The sequence below is a fragment of the Loxodonta africana genome, chromosome 3, assembly GCF_030014295.1.
Source record: "Loxodonta africana isolate mLoxAfr1 chromosome 3, mLoxAfr1.hap2, whole genome shotgun sequence".
Lineage (NCBI taxonomy): Eukaryota > Metazoa > Chordata > Mammalia > Proboscidea > Elephantidae > Loxodonta > Loxodonta africana.
Genome location: NC_087344.1, coordinates 202,714,090 through 202,731,912, shown reverse-complemented (window position 1 = coordinate 202,731,912; position 17,823 = coordinate 202,714,090). Strand labels below are relative to the sequence as shown.

Genomic DNA, 17,823 nt, shown 5'->3' with positions numbered 1-17,823 from the left:
ACTAGCATTTGAAATGCTACTGTCTTAGTCATCTAGTGCTGCTATAACAGAAATACCACCAAGTGGATGGCTATAACAAAGAGAAATTTATTCTCTCACAGTCCAGTAGGCTAGAAGTCCGAATTCAGGGCACCGACTCCAGGGAGAGGCTTTCTGTCTCTCTGTCGGCTCTGAAGGAAGGTCCTTGTCATCGGTCTTCCCTTGGTCTAGGAGCATCTCACCGCAGGAACCTCAGGTCCAAAGGATGTGCTCTGCCCCCAGCATTGCTTTCATGGTGGTATGAGGTCCCCATGTCCCTCTGCTCACTTCTCTCTTTTTATATCTCAAAGAGATTGGCTTAAGACACAATACCTAATCTTGTAGACCTCATCAATATAACTGCCACTAATCCATGTCATTTCATCACAGTGATAGGATTTACAACATGTAGGGAAACCACATAAAAGGGTGGGCAGTCGCACAATACTGGGACTGATGGCCCAGCTAAGTGACAGATATTTTACGGGGACATGGTTCAATCCATGACAGTTACTATGCAATGTACGCTTTCTTCAAAATGCACATTAGCCTACTATCTCCATGTTTTGTTTTTGTTGTTATTATTTTGTTTCATTTGCTTTTTAGGATCTTAGACTACCTGATAGGGGAGTATGTAGATGTCTGAAATTAGCAGGAATAAAATATGAAGATGTCAGAAACTCAAATTATAGACCGTACTATGATTTTCCTGTTACAGCCATCCTTAGACCAAAAAAAAAAAAAAAAAAAATAGGCCACTTGGTTTCAGACACACACTGTAGTATAAAGTAATTTTAAGAGACTATAAAGAAATTGTTTTGTTCTGGGTTGTACAAGCAGCATGAGTGATGGGGAGATCAGGATAAAATGACTCAAGCAAGTTTCCATAATGATTGGTCAGATCTACCTTACATTACAGGGTTTTTTGTTTTTGTCCAGTATTTATTTTCATCCTATTTCCCCTTTCCCCTCCAGCCCTTTTAAGGTAGTGGTTACATAATTGTCTTAATCTTCTGAATTTCTGATTGCTGTCTCTCTATAGATTCTTGCAGCTTATTAAATTTTTCATTATGTTCTTGAATAACCTTTTTAATTTCTTCAACTGCTTTATCTGTGTGTTCCTTGGCTTGTTCTGCATATTGCCTGATCTTCCTGATCTCACTTCTGATGTCTTGAAGAGTTCTGTATATTAATCTTTTGTTTTCTGCATCTGGTAATTCCAGGAAGTCACCTTCATTCAGAAGATACCTTGATTCTCTGTTTTGAGAGCTTGTTGAAGTGATCGTGGTCTGCTTCTTTATGTGATTTGATATTGACTGTTGTCTCCGATCCATCTATAAGTTATTGTATTAGTTTATTTTATGTTTGCTTACTGTATCCTAGCTTCTTGCTTTGTTTTGTTTTGATATGCCCGAATAGGTTGCTTGAGTGAGCTAGCTTGATTATTTTTGCCTTTGAAGCTCTAACATCCTGTCATCAGATGGCTAGAGCTGTTATCAGGTATACGAGCCTAGGAGTCAATTCACTTTTCTTATATGGATTCAGCTCAGGTGTCCAGGTAGTTGGTCATCAAGTGTGTGGTACAGTCTTAGAGGGGCAGGGGTGATTGGTGAAGGTACAGGTATCTGGTTGCGGCAGGGGTCACACTGAACAAGGCAGGGGACTAACAACTATCCCCCGAGTGTCTGTGAGGAAAGCACATCTCTGTTTCCTAGAGTGCACAGGTGGGTGGGTTCTGCAGACAGACCGTGGGCACCCAATGCTTTTGGTTGTAAGGACTGGGAGGTACCGGTTAGCCTTGAACCCCTGTCGCAGGTGGCTGGGTGACATGAGTGGAGCTACTAGTCCTTAGGCCTCTGATATGGGTAGATGAGGACCCTGTTTAATAGGCAAAGCGGTGTCAAACATCAAACACCCACCTCTCCACTGCACAGCTGAAACAGTTGCAGTCTGCCAACAAGGGCCTATTCTGAAATAGGCCCACACAGGTCCATGCAAGGAGGAAAGGTATTCAAAGTCCACGGATGGTTTATGCGTAGACAAGAGCCGCTTCTGTCCTGAGCTCTCCAGGTTAGTGGAGCTGGCAGATTATCTTTTCCCCCAGTTATGAATTTATTGCTCCTCCAAGGCACGGAGAATGGCTCCAGGCGCTCAGCAGGGCCTAGCTCAGGCCGAGGGAGATTGGCAGCCACTGCAGCCAGCTTGGAGGATGGAGGTACAGTAAGATATACTCAAGAAGTTAGGTTTTTCCGAGAGCGCCATTCTTCTCTGTTTCCAGAGGTGTAAGTAGGCTCTGCAGCTGGCTGTTTCTCCCTGAGGAAACTGGAGCCGAACGCTACCATCAGCCCGCTGCAGTCACTCCTGGGAATGGTGCCTGAGGGTTCCCGGCAGTTCAGATCCAGCAGCTCTGCTCTGCTTCTGAACCATCTCTCCCTCCCCGTGTCACTCAGCCTGTTTTCTAACTTTGCCTTTGATGTTCAGGGCTCCTGCTTTGTCATAAATATAATCGTTTCACTTGTTTTTTCAGGTCTTTGTTGTAAGAGGGATCACTGGAAGTGTCTGACTACTCCACCGTCTTGGCCCCACCTCCAGTTACATAATTGCCTTTATATACCTAAAACTACCTGTGTATAGTAGGATATAGTGAGCACTTAATGCAAAACCAAAATATAAATTTGTCGATTGGGGTTATGCCATTTTTTATTCCTGAGAGCAACGTACAAGAGTGTACATTTCCCCCAGTCTCACCATTGGCAAGTGTCAAACTTGCCAATTTTTGGCAATCTGATAGGTAAGAATTCATATCTCATTGTGGTTTTAATTTGCATTTGGATTGAACATCTCTATTTCCTGTAAGAGCTTTGTTTATTTTTTTCTTTTCTTTTCACAGTTGATAATGTCCTTGCCTATTTTTTTATTGGACTGTTTGCTTTTTTTTTTTTTAATGTTTAGCTCTTTACTTATTTAGGGAGATTAGCCCTCTGTGTGTGCTGTAAGTTGCAAATATTTTTCCAATTTGTTGTTGTTCATTTACTTTACTTATGATTTTTACATGTAAAATTTTGTTCACTCTTTTTTTTCTCCTTGACTGAATTTTTATCAGTCTTATGGCTTTGGATTTTGGGTCATGGTTGAAGGTCTTCTCCACTCCAAAGTTATAAAAAAAGGAATTTATCCATGTTTTCTTCTAGTACTTTTACAGTTTCATTTTTTACATTCAAATCATGGATCCATTTGGAATTTATCCTGATGTACCTCATTTACTATTTTTTTGCCATCTTGTACTTTGCAAAATCTTATGTGATTTTTAGGGGGGAAAATATCAGATTCATTTGAGATCATAGGTTGCCTACCCCTGTTTTCAAAGAGTTAAGAAACCAGGTAGTTAAAACAATGTAGTAAGCTCATGTGCTTTATTTGAATGCTATGAATCCCTGTCACTAGTAGACTAATATTTTCCCTGAAGTTCTGTCCTCATTGACCTCAGCCTTACCCAAAGAAAACCAAACCTGTTGTCATCAAGTTGATTCTGCTCTATAGTGCCCACATAGAGCAGAGTAGAACTGCTCCATAGGGCAAACTGTATTCTTTACAGATTACAACTGCAAATATCCATTAATAATCAGAACGTGGAATGTACAAAATACGAACCAAGGAAAAATCAGTGGATGGATTGACACAGTGGCTGCAACAGCGGGCTCAAACATAATGATTGTGACGATGGTGCAGGATTGGGCAGTGTTTCGTTCATTGTACATAGGGTTGCTATGAGTCAGAGCTAACTTGATGGCACCTAACAACAATAACAATCTTTATGGAAGCAGATAGCCACATCTTTCTCCAGCGGAGCAGCTGGGTTTAAACCTCTGACCTTTTGTTTATCAGCCAAGTGCTTTAACCACTGTGCCATCAGCACTCCTTGACCGTACATAGTCTTATCTTGCCTAAATTCATCTTTGAAATCTGACGATCTATTCACATCACAGTAACATGTATTTAATTGGGGCACTTCCTCTTTCTTCACATCTTGTTTAGATAATCAGGTATTTTGGCATGTTGGAGGGCCATGAGGACTCAAATATACCAACAATCATGAAGATGGCTCAGGATGCAACAATGTTTCTTCCTATTAAGCATTAGGCCCATTGAGTCAGAGCCAACTCTATGGCATCTAACAATAGGACCCTAAGGTGGGCTAGGCAGTGTAATCTAAACCCTTAGAGTAAAAGAATGTGGAGAAGTGGGACAGGGAGTGACTGCCCATGGTAGCAGCTTTCCTGAGGGGTTCTCAAGCCAATCCTCTATTATGCCCAACTTTCTGATTTCCTGTATTTAGTAATTCCAGTGCTGTTAAGCTTAAGGCTTCAATTCACTACTGGCTTGAGACCTTTTTTTAAAGGATGTAAGTCGGTCTGTAATACTAACCTAATTCTGAGAAATCTAATTTCTCATGTTTTTATTTCAGTGACTGAAAACCATAGATTTGTTCAACTATGGTAATAATTTATGCTAAACATGAAAAATAATGTACATTTTATGCAGGTTACCTTTTTGACAATGAAGGTGGCCTTGTTTGTTTAAATGGGCAGATCTTAGAATATAGCACTAGGAGAATGAAAAACATTTCTGTTATTAGTACCTTTAGAATGACAAGAGTTTAATTGCCGAAGTGAATAGGTAATTTTTTGGGCAGGTGTCCTGAATAGTTTATGTTTTTAAAAAATCTTATTTATAAAAGATTGCGGCTGTATTTACATATTCGAGTTAACAACATCTCTATAGTATCAGCCAGAATCCACTTCTTTTACTAAGTGTGAGTGTTGGTGTAAGTAAGCCAATCAGCACTTGTGCCTTCATGATAATAATACCCCTTATTATGATGAGGAGGCCCTGGGTAGTGCAAACAGTTCACTCATTCAGCTGACATCCAAAAGGCCGGAGGTCCGCGTCCACTCAGGGCCACCTAGGAAGAAAGACCTGGTAATTTACTGCCAAAAAACCAGCCAGTGTAAACCCTGTGAAGCACAGTTCCACTCTGACCTACGTGGGGTCACCATCATTGGGAGTCGTACAGTGGCACATGGTCTTTTTTTTTATTATTATTAGATGAAAATATAATTTACGTTGAATAAAGGGTATCCATCTGTTTTAACCAGGTTTTTTTTCCCTCTTTCTTCAGAACAGAATTTACTATCATGTTAGTAATAATTCTTTGATAGACTTGTCTGTTTGTTCATTTATTCGTTCAACAAAATTGAGTGCATGTGTGAGTCAAGCCTTGTGCTGGGTGTTTGGTAGATAGTCGTAAACAAAACTGACATAATGGTCCTTACCCCCATGGAACTTATGTGTTTTTTTGAAATAAAAAATTTAGTTTTCCCACCTATAGCTTCACTTTCTTAAAATCATTATCAAATATGGAGGTGTAGAAGTACATTTAAAATTATTTCTGTTATACTAATCATTTCGAGTAGAAGCAGATAAGCAAGGTTTAAACTTTAAACCCAAACTAAGGCAATTTTATGACACATTGCTAATTTGTATAAGTATTTGTGAGTCTGGTTTTCCTCTATTATATATATTTTTTCCAATTCTAGGATGTCATATTGGATATATGACCCACTATTGACTCAAGAGCTTTTAGGGAAAAGTAGAAATAATACTATACTGGTCATACAATAATTGTAAGACATACTCATACTTTGGAAATGTAAAAATGATGGGACTGAGGAGGAATGTATCATAAGGTCGAGGAAACATAGTAGGTTTGAATCTTGTTGCTACTTACTGGCTAGGTGTCTTTGAGAAAGCCATACAACCTACGTCTCAGTTTTTACAAAGGTAAAATGGGATATTGTGTAAACCTCATTGTATTATGATAATCAGATGAGAATGATCCCAGAAATGTTAGTAGTTGTTTTTAAGGTCTCACTTAAAAAAAAAAACAAAAAACAATTAACCTTCCCTCTTCCACTTCCGGAGTCTTTTTTAAAATTCATATTTATTCCCCAGTCCAAGATAGAACAGAGATTCTCTGTACAGATTGAACTACGGTGATAAGTCATATCAACTTAAAATAAATCTAACTACCTTTCCTCATTTTATCTTTCTCCTTAACTTTTGTTTACTTCCTTAATATTAATTAGCCGCCTTGACCTTCACATCACAACTGTTCCCTTTGTGTGAATTTGTAGCAACAGAAATGGTGGTTTGCCAGCTTCCACCAGAATTGTCAAGTTAGTCCAGAGTAGTGATGGAATTGAAGAATAAAAAGAAATTTCTTCAACTCCCAGGAGACTAGCTTTATTTGTCATGGTTATTATGAGTCGGTAGTCGATTATGTAAATGCCGATCTCTATACAAAGTGCTTTAATCTCAGCAAAAACCCAAGCAGATTTACCTGTTAAATGGTGAAGGGTACTCTGCAAAGGGAAAACTGATCCATTCTTATAAATTTACACAAACGTAAAAGCTATGGATAGATTTCTTTGAAAGCAAGAAGAATTAGTGCTTCCTGAGTAAAAGGGGATGAAAGACTGTCTTACCTTTTTTCTTAGTCACCACATCTTAATGTATAACTTTCTGTGTGTGTGGTTATAATCTGCAAGTGTATCGGGAATCTCGTCATTGTCTCCTGCAGTAGGTATGTGTGCTCGTGACAGTGATAAAAATAAGTACATTTTATTCTTTCTTGGACTTTGGCTTTCCTAGGGCAAAGAATCTTCATATGCCATTTGAGTGTATGAAAACTTGTTCTGTTTTATATTGGTGACGGCATATCTTGGAGTCCTCAAAATGAGCGAAGGACCAAATGCCTGCCATCTCCTGAATCTCGTCATCAGTTTATGTCACTTTATTTCAGGCTTAGTGCTTAATTCATTAGTGCTTGGATAACTCACCCACAAAGGTTTTCATTTGTAGTGTTTTATCTGCAAATCAATTACAGAATGCGCGTGGTTCAGAAATCCATAGCCAAATTGAAAAGAACAGATTATCAGGCATCATCTTAACCTGATATCTTTGTGAATTGTTTCAGTACCTGAGTTTAAGGTATTGTTTAGAATGTTCCCTGTCATTGCTGAAGATTTGATTCCAGTCTTTATATGATGCCAGGAACTCTTCTCTGATGCTGAGAATAAAACCATTTGCTGTCAAGTCAATTCTAAATCATGGCAGTCCCACATGTGTCAGAGTAGAACTGTGCTCCATAGGGTTTTCAATGGCTGATTTTTTCAGAAATAGATCGCCAGGCCTTTCTTCCAAGGTGACTCAAACCACCAGCCTTTCCGTTAGTAGATGAGCACGTTAACCATTTGCCCTACCCAGGGGCTCCTAAGGCTGAGAATACAGAGGTGGGAAGACAGACCAGCAGCATAATGTGTGTGTGAATGGACAAATGCTATAGGAATTTAAAAAAACAAACAACAACAAAAAAAAAACAAAAACATGCTACGGAAGCGCAGTAGCCACAGGAATTAGCTCTGAGATTTTATAGAGGAAGGCCATTTGAGTTGTGTTTCTCAGGATGAGTAGTGGTTTTCCAATCCTGTCATAGTGTTCCGGGCATAGGAAGCAGTATGAGTGAAAACAGGGAGGCATGTGAGTGTGTGGTGAGGCCAGAGTCCAGGAGGCGGAGCATGTCACTGAGGAGGCCTGCCTTAATGTCTGTCCCTCACACCACAGGATTAAGTGATTTTTTTCCCCCAAAGCAATTCTCACAGTACAAGTGTGGTAGTAATGCACTCTCTTCATCTTCATTTATCTGAAAACACTTTTCACCTTCATTCCTGAAGGACTTGCTCATCTGATACAGAATTCTGTGTTGGCTGTTTTTTAATTTTTTTTAATCCTTTCAGCATTTTAAGGGATCCTTGGGTGGCACAAACGCTTAAGTGCTTGACTATTAGCCGAAAGGTTGGTGGTTTGAACCCACCCAAAGGTGCCTCGGACAACAGGCCTGGCGATCTGTTTCCAGAAGGTCACAGCCTTGAAAACCCTATGGAGCAGTCCTGCTCTGCACACATGGGGTTGCCATGAGTCGGAATCGGCTCAGTGGCAACTGACAACAACATTTTAAAATGTCTTTCCACTGTCTTCTGGTCTCCATTTTTTCTGATGAGAAGTGTTTTATATCTTTGTACCCCTGTAGGCAATGTGTTGCTTTCTCTGGCTGTTTTCAGATGTTCTCATTAAGCTTGGTTTTCAGCAATTTGATTATGACGTGCTTACAGTTTTTGTGTGCATTTGTATGTTTAGATTGTCTGGCTTAGGGTTCGTGGTTTGCATTAAATTTGGGGACATTTCAGCCGTTGTGTCTTCTTCTTATTTTTTGTTCCATCCTTCTTCTGGAACTCCAATTACATATATGTTAGTCTTTTTTTGGTATTTTTCAGCAGGATACTGAGGCTCTTTTCATTTTTTTTTTTTACATCTTTTTCTCTCTGTTCTTTGGATAGGACAATTACTGTTGATCTGTCTTCAAGCTGACTGACTCTTCTATTATCTCTAATCTATGTTAACCCCAAGTCCATCCAATAAATTTTATTTTTATTTCAGATATTTTTCAGTTTCAGAATTTCCATGTTTTTTGGGGGGGGTATCTTTTTCACTGCTGAGATTTCCTAACTATTCATTTATCATAAGCATATTTTCTTTTATGTCCTTAGGGTTAGTTTTTAAAAAACCAAAAACCAAATCTGTGGCCATAGTGTCGATTCTGACTCACAGCGACCCTATTGGACAGAGTAGAACCGCCCCACAGAGTTTCCAAGGAGCGCCTGGTGGATTTGAACTGCTGATCTCTTGGTTAGCAGCCGTAGCATTTAACCACTATGTTGCCAGGGGAACTCTCGTGGTGCAGTGATTAAGAGCTTGGCTGCTAACTAAAAAGTTGGCAGTTCAAGTCTACCAGCTGCTCCATGGAAACCCTATGGGGCAGCTCTACTCTGTCTTGTAGGGTCACTATGAGTTGGAATTGACTCAAGAGCAAAGGGTTTAGGGATAGTTTTTAGCTGCTTTAAAAACCTTATCTTCTAATTCTAACATTTGAATCGTCTCGGGTTAGGTTTCCACCTGTTGCTTGTTCTTTTAAGTATGAGTCGTTTTTCCTGTTTCTCAATATATCTAGTAATTTTGAATTGTGCCCTGGACATTGTAAATGATAGATTGTAGAGTCTCTGGATTCTGTTATTTGAAGAGTGTTGATGTTTTGTTTTGTTTTGTTTTGTCTTGTTTAAGCGGCAGTTGACTTGACTGGGCTGAAACTCTGAACTCTGTCTCCTTTTTGGTAGGCAGCAGCTGAAATCTGTTATTTTAATCTTAGCTGAGCTCCTTGGAGACTACCCCACACATGCACAGCTTAAGGGTCAGCCAGAAATTTGGGCTGAATTTATATGCAGAATTTGGGGCTCCCCCTCTGTTGGCTCTTTCTCTTCTAGAATTTTTTCCCTAAATTTTCAGCTGTTATGGAGCCCTGGTGGTGTAGCGGTTAAGAGCTCAGCTGCTAACCAAAAGGTCAGGAGTTGGAATCCACCAGCTGCTCCTTGCAAATGCTATGGGACAGTTCTACTCTGACCTGTAGGGTCGCTGTGAGGTGGAATCCACTCAATAGCACCTAACAACAGCAACAACAACATGGTTGCCCTGAACCCTGTCCTTGGTTCTTCAAGCCAGTAAGACTTCAGTTTCATTCCGAGTTTTAGACATGGTGCTGACTAGGTTCTGTCCTCCGTTGCGAGATTTTTTTAAAAAAAAATCAAGTTTTCCTCCATTAAACTAAAATTCACAATATTCTGATGACTGATGTTCAAAGAAGAGACTGTCTAGGGAAATTTTCATTAGATAAAATAGGTTAAAGAGAAAGAGACATAATTTGAGAGAGGAAAAAAGAGATACCGTCTCTTCTTACGCCTGCAGAAAACACTTTCAGTACAAAGGAGATCTTTGGACTAGCTATGACAAATATTCACTATTACAGAGGAACTGGCATTACCTTGTACGGAGTTGACGTTCCCATCCTCCTTTCATACTCTTGCTTTTCACTTTGCAAGGTATGTGTTGAAGTCTACAATATGATTTGTAAAAACATAGATAAATCCTAGAATGTTAGAGCCATGGGGAACTGTGGCCCTTGGTGGGGAGGAAGGGGCAAAAGAAGGGCCTACCAGGGAGCTTCAAGTCCTCGACCCTATTTTATCTTCTCTCTGTACTGGGCTTTCACAGATTTTGTTTAAAGAAAGAATTCTGTGGCTTAAGTAGGAAAACTACTCATCTAGTCACCACTCCCCCCTCCTTTTTTAAGAGTAAGGAAATTGAGATTTGGTAAAGTGAAGACATTACCTATTGTTTATTGCTTAGTTTGCCAGTACTGGAACCTAAATTTTCTGACTGCTAACCCAGTGATGGAAACCCTGGTGGCATAGTGGTTAAGTGCTACAGCTGCTAACCCAAGGGTCGGCAGTTCAAATTCGCCAGGTGCTCCTTGGAAACTCTACAGGGCAGTTCTACTCTGTCCTATAGGGTTGCTTTGAGTCGGAATCGACTCGACGGCACTGGGTTTGGTTTTTGGTTTTTGAACCCAGTGACGTGTCAAGTATACCAGTGTTGCATTATCCTTTTTTCCCAGTAAATATTTAGTCTCTAAGTCATTCTCCTAGACAGTTTATTCGGATGTAATGATAGCCTCAGGAATGTTGAGAGAGACTGTTGGGTGTGGTTAGATTTTACGCACACCTTTGTGGGTACAGTGAGGATGATGTTAGGGGAATCTGATGAGAAACTGTGGTTAATTGGAAGTGAAGGCTGGTTACCAGCTGCCAGAGAAACTAACAGAGAGCAAATTGACGGTTGCCATGGCTAAGTTATTTTTGCTAAATGACTAAGAAATAAAGTTCAGCAGAATGTGTTTATTGCCAGTGACCTGGGTCGTCCCAAAATATCCAGTTAGCAACCAACAGCTTCCTTTTCTTGATCACCAGTTCTTACCCTTTACCAAAGAGGAAGGAACGCAAATCCTGTAGTGGTATTTCTCTGGGTTTCTTGCCAACAGAAGGCATAATTATGGGAAAATGTTTTTCCTTTGTTTTTCCCTTCTGACATACACTTTTCAGATGTTACCCTATTACACAGGCCAGACAAAAATTCAAAATAGTTCTTTTATGTTCTTCTAAAATCTTTTGACATCTTACAGCATTTTGCATTTGTGCTGTTAAGTTTTCTTCCATGGCATCTTCATAACATACTAAAAGTCCTGTCTTCTAACAAAATGCATCTTTCTGAACTAAATTTTGCTAGTTAAGAAGGCCGGAAAAATTGACGTCAAGGAAGAGAATTAAGAGTCTGCAGGAAACCAGTCAGGTCAGATTGAATGGATGAGGTTATAGAAAGATATAAAGGAGGTAATATATACACAGTACCTGCTGAACAGCAGGGTGCTCAGTGAGTATTTATTTACTTTGCAAGTTTTATTTATTTTGTTGTTGAGAATATACACAGCAAAACATATACCAATTCAAGTTTCTACAGACAATTCAGTGACATTGATTACATTCTTTGGGTCATGCAACCATTCTCACCCTCCTTTTCTGAGTTGTTCCTCTCCGTTAACATAATCAGTAAGTATTTACTGAATTTTATGACCATTGGTATCTCCCTTTCTTTATCTGGGCATAATGATAATAGCAACTGCTTCGTTGAATTGTTGTGAAGATATAAATGAGAACATACGTGTGAAGTGCTTAGAACAAAGTCGAGCACAGAGTAAGTACTCAGTGACTATTAACTATGACTGTTCTTCTTTAAGCTTCATGCTATGACCTTCACTTTGAGATAGCACCCACAGAAATAGTTTTCTTTAAAGTATCCTGTTCAGCAACATTTCAAAAAGTTGAAGGAGGCAGGGAATGAGAAAAGGGTATACAGCTATTATTTTGCTGTGCATTCATAGAGTCTAGCATGTATACTTTATGCACACACATATAAGTCATATATATACAGAGAGAGGGCACATTTATTGACTTAATAGTACATATGTATTTTTCTACGGTATGCTCACATAGTCTTCATAATTTTGATGTATCTTATAGGCTCTGCTGTAAGATTTTCATCTCTAAGACAAAGCTTTAGAGATTCTTACAGATAAAGATCTTGCAAAGGGTGGTTTAATAGAGAAATACTGTACTATGAGTTGAGTCCTGACTTGTACTCTCTGCCTCACCTTTCACATCTCCCAAGTGGGGATAATTGGGAACTAGTATCTAGTCCTGAGAACTATTTGGGAACTTTAAAGTGCTTAGAAATATAGGGTGTTATTCTGTGGAGAGAATAGTGGCCTTTCATCTTTTCCTAGGTCTCTTGCATCTTAAGATCATCAGCTCTTACTATGTATTTTTTTTTTAATATTTTATTGTGTTTTAGGTGAAAGTTTGCACAGCAAATTAGATTCCCGTTTAACAATTTTTATACACATTGTGATATTTGTTACAAGTTTTGCAATATGTCAGCATTTCCGTATTTCCATTCTGTTTGTTCTGTTTCAGTTTATCTAGCTTTCCTGCCCCTCCTTGCCTTCTCATCTTTGGTTTTTGGTAAACGTTGATAGCTCCTACTAGGCATTAAGAGGAACAGGTTTCACTAACAGGAAACCGGGGAAAATTGTGTGGAAGAAAAACGGTCATAAGACCTGGGCTTCATTTATAAGACTACAGGAATTTAAACAGATTGTTAAGAATTTCGCTAAAGGATAGGATTGCATGCAGTAAGTGCGAAGTATTTGTATTTTAATACTGGAGTAATGTAACATGGATACGGTTAATTTAGTGCCCCCACAGAAGCTGTGGCAAGAGCCACAAGAAAACGAAGTATAGAGCTGCCTGGATTTCCACGAACTCTGGCCATGATTGAGTATATGTAATAAACTTATTTAAAAAAAAGCTACTTCGTGTCCACCTCTAAAAAATCCACCACACAAAGCAATAAGAAGACCAAATAATATGATCTCACTAGTTTCCAATTTGCTTTATTTAATCAATAAGTATTTACTGAGCATCTACAAGCTACATTGCCAGAGTGCCTCAGTTTTAATGCTTTTTGTTGTTGCTGCTGTTTGAATTATTCTCTTGTAGAGCAGTGACTTGCACGCAGTGATCATTTGTGTGTTTTTAATTTAGTGAGTGAAACTATCAACACTCTTACCTTGTGTCTTCAAAATGTCTTCAATTTATCATTTTCCTTTCAGTTGTCTTCTTTAAATCACAGTAAACCTGTAATTTAAAGGCTACCAGAAGTTTTTGTACTGGTACTTTATCTCTAAAAGGATAAGGACTCATTTAATTGACCCCTGTCTCTGCAGAATAACAGAGCAAGGAGCCCTTGTATATTTTGTGTAGACTGTAATACTGTATTTGCTAAGTGGAAAATATTTTTATCAGCAGCTAATTCTGTAATATCTTATCATTTCAAATTTTATCTTTAAAGTAACTTTTCATAATGCCAGCTTGTAGATGCTCAGTAAATACTTACTGATTAAATAAAGCAAATATCATTTGGTCTTCTTATTGCTTTGTGTGGTGGATTTTTTAGAGGTGGACATGAAGCAGGTATTTTTTTATGAGTAATACATATACTCAGACCTTTCTCCAGCTTTACTAAGGAGAGGAACCCTGATCTAGTTATCGAGTCTTCTTCTTTTTTTTTTTTTTAAATTTTATTGTGCTTTAGGTGAAAATTTACAGTGCAAATTAGTTTCTCATTCAAAAATTTATACACAAGTTGTTTTGTGACATTGGTTGCAATCCCTGTAATGTGTCAGCACTCTCCCCTTTCCCTTTCCACCCTGGTTCTCAGTGTCCATTCATCCAGGTTTCCTGGCCCTTCCTGCCTCTCGTCTTTGCTTTTGGGCAGGTATTGCCCATTTGGTGATTTTTCTTCTTAACCTGTTTTCAGATTTCTTTTCAAAGTAAAGCATGAGCTGTAGCATTATGCAATGAATATGTATATATGATACTTTATGGTAAATACAAATGATACTTCAAGTTCTATTTGTCATCTTTAAACGTTCCATTATATTCTGACAGAGTTATCTCAGAAATATACACATTCACGTCTGTAGCAATCATCATTCTTTAAGACTAGGCCTGGGGGTGGGGTGTGGGTAGCTCCCAGTGCCTCCTGTACAACAGGTACTCAATAACTAATGAGTGAATGAACGCATACATGCTAACCTGCCTACCACAGGATGGAGTTTGTTCTGAAGACCAGAATTTTCACAGGAGGTACTGTGTAAGAGACCCTTAGATTAAGAATCAAAGCACATGTGTTTTAATCCTGACTCTATTCTTAATTTAGCTGTAATTTTGGACAACCCATCTTCTTTTTCCAAATTTTAGTTTCCTCAAATATAAAATAAGGAATTGAGCAGGAAGAATCAGATGGTCTCTAAAATGCTGTATAAACTCTTAACCACTGATCTCTACTTATCCTCTTCACATTCATAAACCCTCTCCTCCCCTCTTTGAAGCATACCAATTGACCCCATGCCACACTCCACTCAGGACTGCTCTTTAATACGCCTGTGCTTGTCTGCTCCCACCAGTGGAGTCACTGCCTTTCAAGAGTCCATTGTGTTTATCCTTATCCTTTTTATCCTGGTTTTACTCATTGTTCTACTCTGCCCTGTGGGGTCACTATGAGTCGAAATCGACTCCACGGCAACGGGTTTTATCTATATGAATTTTATTAAATGCATATTAACTAATGAAACCTGAGTGTAAAAATAGTTGTTTTATAAGAAGTAAGTTTGAAAAGACTCAATGAAGGTAAGTTTCTAAAAAGAAATCCTGTTGAATTAGGTATGGGTGACACAACTGAAAAAGATGGGGCGGGGGATGATAAAAATCTACGAGGGTTCTGGACCCCGGTTGCTTTGCAGATCTCTTAATTTCTCTCACCACTTTAAGGCAATTGAAACAGAAAGTTGTTGACAGTACAGTAATGACTAACACCCTCTAGAACACCCATACTCAAAAAAAGGGCCCTACTACGAGAAATGACTAATGAATATATGTTAAGGTAAAAGACTTTCTTTTTATGATTCTCCACTTGCAGAAATCAGCTCCTTTGGTTAGTAGACTAAATTCCCATCAGATAAGAAGGCTTTCGCTGATCTATGATCTTATAACATTGTAGGCTTTTATAAAAATAAGACTGGTTATTTCAGGTCATAGTGGTACGTTTAATTTGTATGCAGTCACTTTGTTTGCAATCTATTTAAAACACTTCTCAGTATCTCATGTTAAGACGCAGTTCTTATTACATTTTCTCCACAGAACATCCAGAAGATTCTTGGCCTTGCCCCTTCGCGAGCTGCCACCAAGCAGGCAGGTGGATTTCTTGGCCCTCCACCTCCTTCTGGGAAGTTCTCCTGAAATCAAGCAGAACCACTTATCTCCTTTCATTCTTGTTAGATACTCACATCAGGCTGGCAACTGTTTTGTAACCAGAGCCACAGGCAGCCTTAGCACTCAGGCCACTTTCTAGCTTTGAGTTATTTCTAGCTTTTTGCATATGATTAGATTTAGAATGGCACCCAACAAACATGGCTGTGCTTTTGGTCACAGGTAATTTTTTTTTTTTTAATGAGCATGTTGATTAGGTAACTTTAGGTGATGTTTGTGTAATGAAGAACAAATGGCACCTTTCTTGTTCTGCTCACACAAATATTTTCTGTGGGACTGATCCACAAGACTGTGCTGTGTGCCAGCTACCAGGGAAGCTGGCTTTCCTTGAGCATTTAGAGAGCTGGGGAAAAATTTAGTTCTTTAGATAGTTAATTGGAGCTATTTGTTGTATTTGATTTTTTTCAAGCCAAATATATAACTAGAAGTTAATAGAGGCCAAATTTTTAACTACTTCATCTAAAAAGAGAGATCTGTTTTGTTTTACTTTGCCACATGTTTTTAGCAATCTGAAAAAAAAGGGTAGACATTGGCCAGGAAGGTCTAAAATAAAAAAATTTAATAGACTGTTCTATCGTACTCACCTCATTTGCTCAAAATACAGAGTCGTCCTGGTATTGGAATTTGGAAGCAAGAGTACAAAAGAAAGTAGTAGTTCACAGGAGAGAGTATAAAAATGAAGGTCCTCAGCAGTTCCTTTCATATCTTAATGCAGACTATGGGATTCTTGTGAGGGCACACTTAGGTCCTCCCTGGAGGCAAGGTTATATTTACATGTGATTTATTTTATGGAAAGTCTTTTTAGCTACGATGGCCTTCCGTTCCTATCGTGCTCCTTCGTAAGGAAGGAAGACACTTATGCCATGATCCTCCCCATAATCAGTGCAATTAGAAGTCCTGTGTAGATAACTCTGGCAATAAACATATACATGTAGGTATCTACCAGTAAGAAAAGACACAAAGGAACAACCAGTACACTGATAGCAAACTTCTTGTCAGCAATAGTGAAGACTAGAAGATGGTGCAGTATTATCTTCAAAGTGCTGAGAGAAAATAGTACCAACCTGGGATTTTATACATAGCAAAACCATGGCATAGGGAACAAAATAAAAACATTTCCAGACATACAAAAACTAAGATAATCAAATTATTAGAGGATATATTTCAGGGAAAGGAAAAAAAACCACCACCCAGGTACAAGAAAAAATGGTCAACACAGAAATTGATAAAATATTTGGATAAATGTAAGTGTTTTATAGTCATCTTGTTTAAGACATCTCATGACAACCACGTGAGGAATTACTGTTCTTATTGTCATTTGAAGAGGCTCTGGTGGTGCAGGGAAACCCTGGTGGCGTAGTGGTTAAGTGGTACGGCTGCGAACCAAAGGGTTGGTAGTTCGAATCCACCAGGCGCTCCTTGGAAACTCTATGGGGCAGTTCTCCTCTGTCCTGTAGGGTCGCTATGAGTTAGAATCGACTTGACGGCACTGCATTTGGTTTTTTTTTTTGTCTGGTGGTGCAGTGGTTTAGCTTTCGGCTGCTAACGGAAAAGTCAGCAGTTTGAATCCACCAGTGGCTCCGTAGGGGAAAAGACCTGGTAATCTGCTCCCGGAAATACTACAACCTAGGAAACTCTATGGGGTAGATCTACTCTGTCATATGGGGTTGCTGTGAGTCCAGATCAATTCCGTGGCACACAACAACAACACAATACCCTCATTTAACAGTTAGGAAACTGAGGCAAGAGGGGTCAAGTAACTTGTTCAACATCATATTGCTAGTAAGTGGCAGAGTCAGGATTTGAACCCAAGCAGCCTAAAACCATATAGTTTAGGCTCTCACACACTGTGTTTTTTATACATATAGTCAGTTCTCATTATTCATGGTAGTTATGGTCTATAAAGTACCCATGGACACTGATTTAATGAATATGAAACCAGCCTTTGCACCAGGCAACTCAGGTTTTTCATGGCTCTGTGCATGTGCATGTCTGTGAATGACTGTGAAAGCTCCAGGAGTATTGATTTCAGGTTTACAAATAAATGTGCAAATACAGAGTCTGGGAATAACAAGGATTGAGTGTGTGTGTGTGCGTGTGTGTATAAATTTTTTTGGATATCGTTAGAATGGCACCCAACAAACGTGACTGTGACTGTGATAGATATATATATCTTTTCTCTTACCTGTGAGCTTTCTGAAGTTGGAGCCTTGTCTTTTTGTTGTTGTTGTTTCCTCAAAGTAGTCAACTTGAATAGGAACACAGCAAAAGCTCACTAAAAGCAGATAAAATGTAACAGAAATCCTTGTTTTGAGGTTATTTTAATCAGAAAGGATGCCTGATAATGGATAGA

The 17,823-nt window shown here is 38.9% G+C and overlaps 1 protein-coding gene across 2 annotated transcripts in view; it reads left to right on the top strand.

The window, feature by feature from the left end:
• The window catches only part of TMCO1 (transmembrane and coiled-coil domains 1), a 56,521-nt gene extending 40,484 nt beyond the window's left edge, over window positions 1-16,037 (top strand). Inside the window, exon 7 of one of the 2 annotated variants that reach the window (XM_003415213.4) lies at window positions 15,342-16,037. In XM_003415213.4, the coding sequence (XP_003415261.1) occupies window positions 15,342-15,440 (99 nt within the window). In that variant the 3' untranslated portion in view covers window positions 15,441-16,037. Of the gene's footprint in view, window positions 1-2,545; window positions 2,800-15,341 lie in introns of those variants that run through there. The other variant, XM_064282893.1, reaches the window with a different exon arrangement.
• Window positions 16,038-17,823: the final 1,786 nt, after the last annotated feature.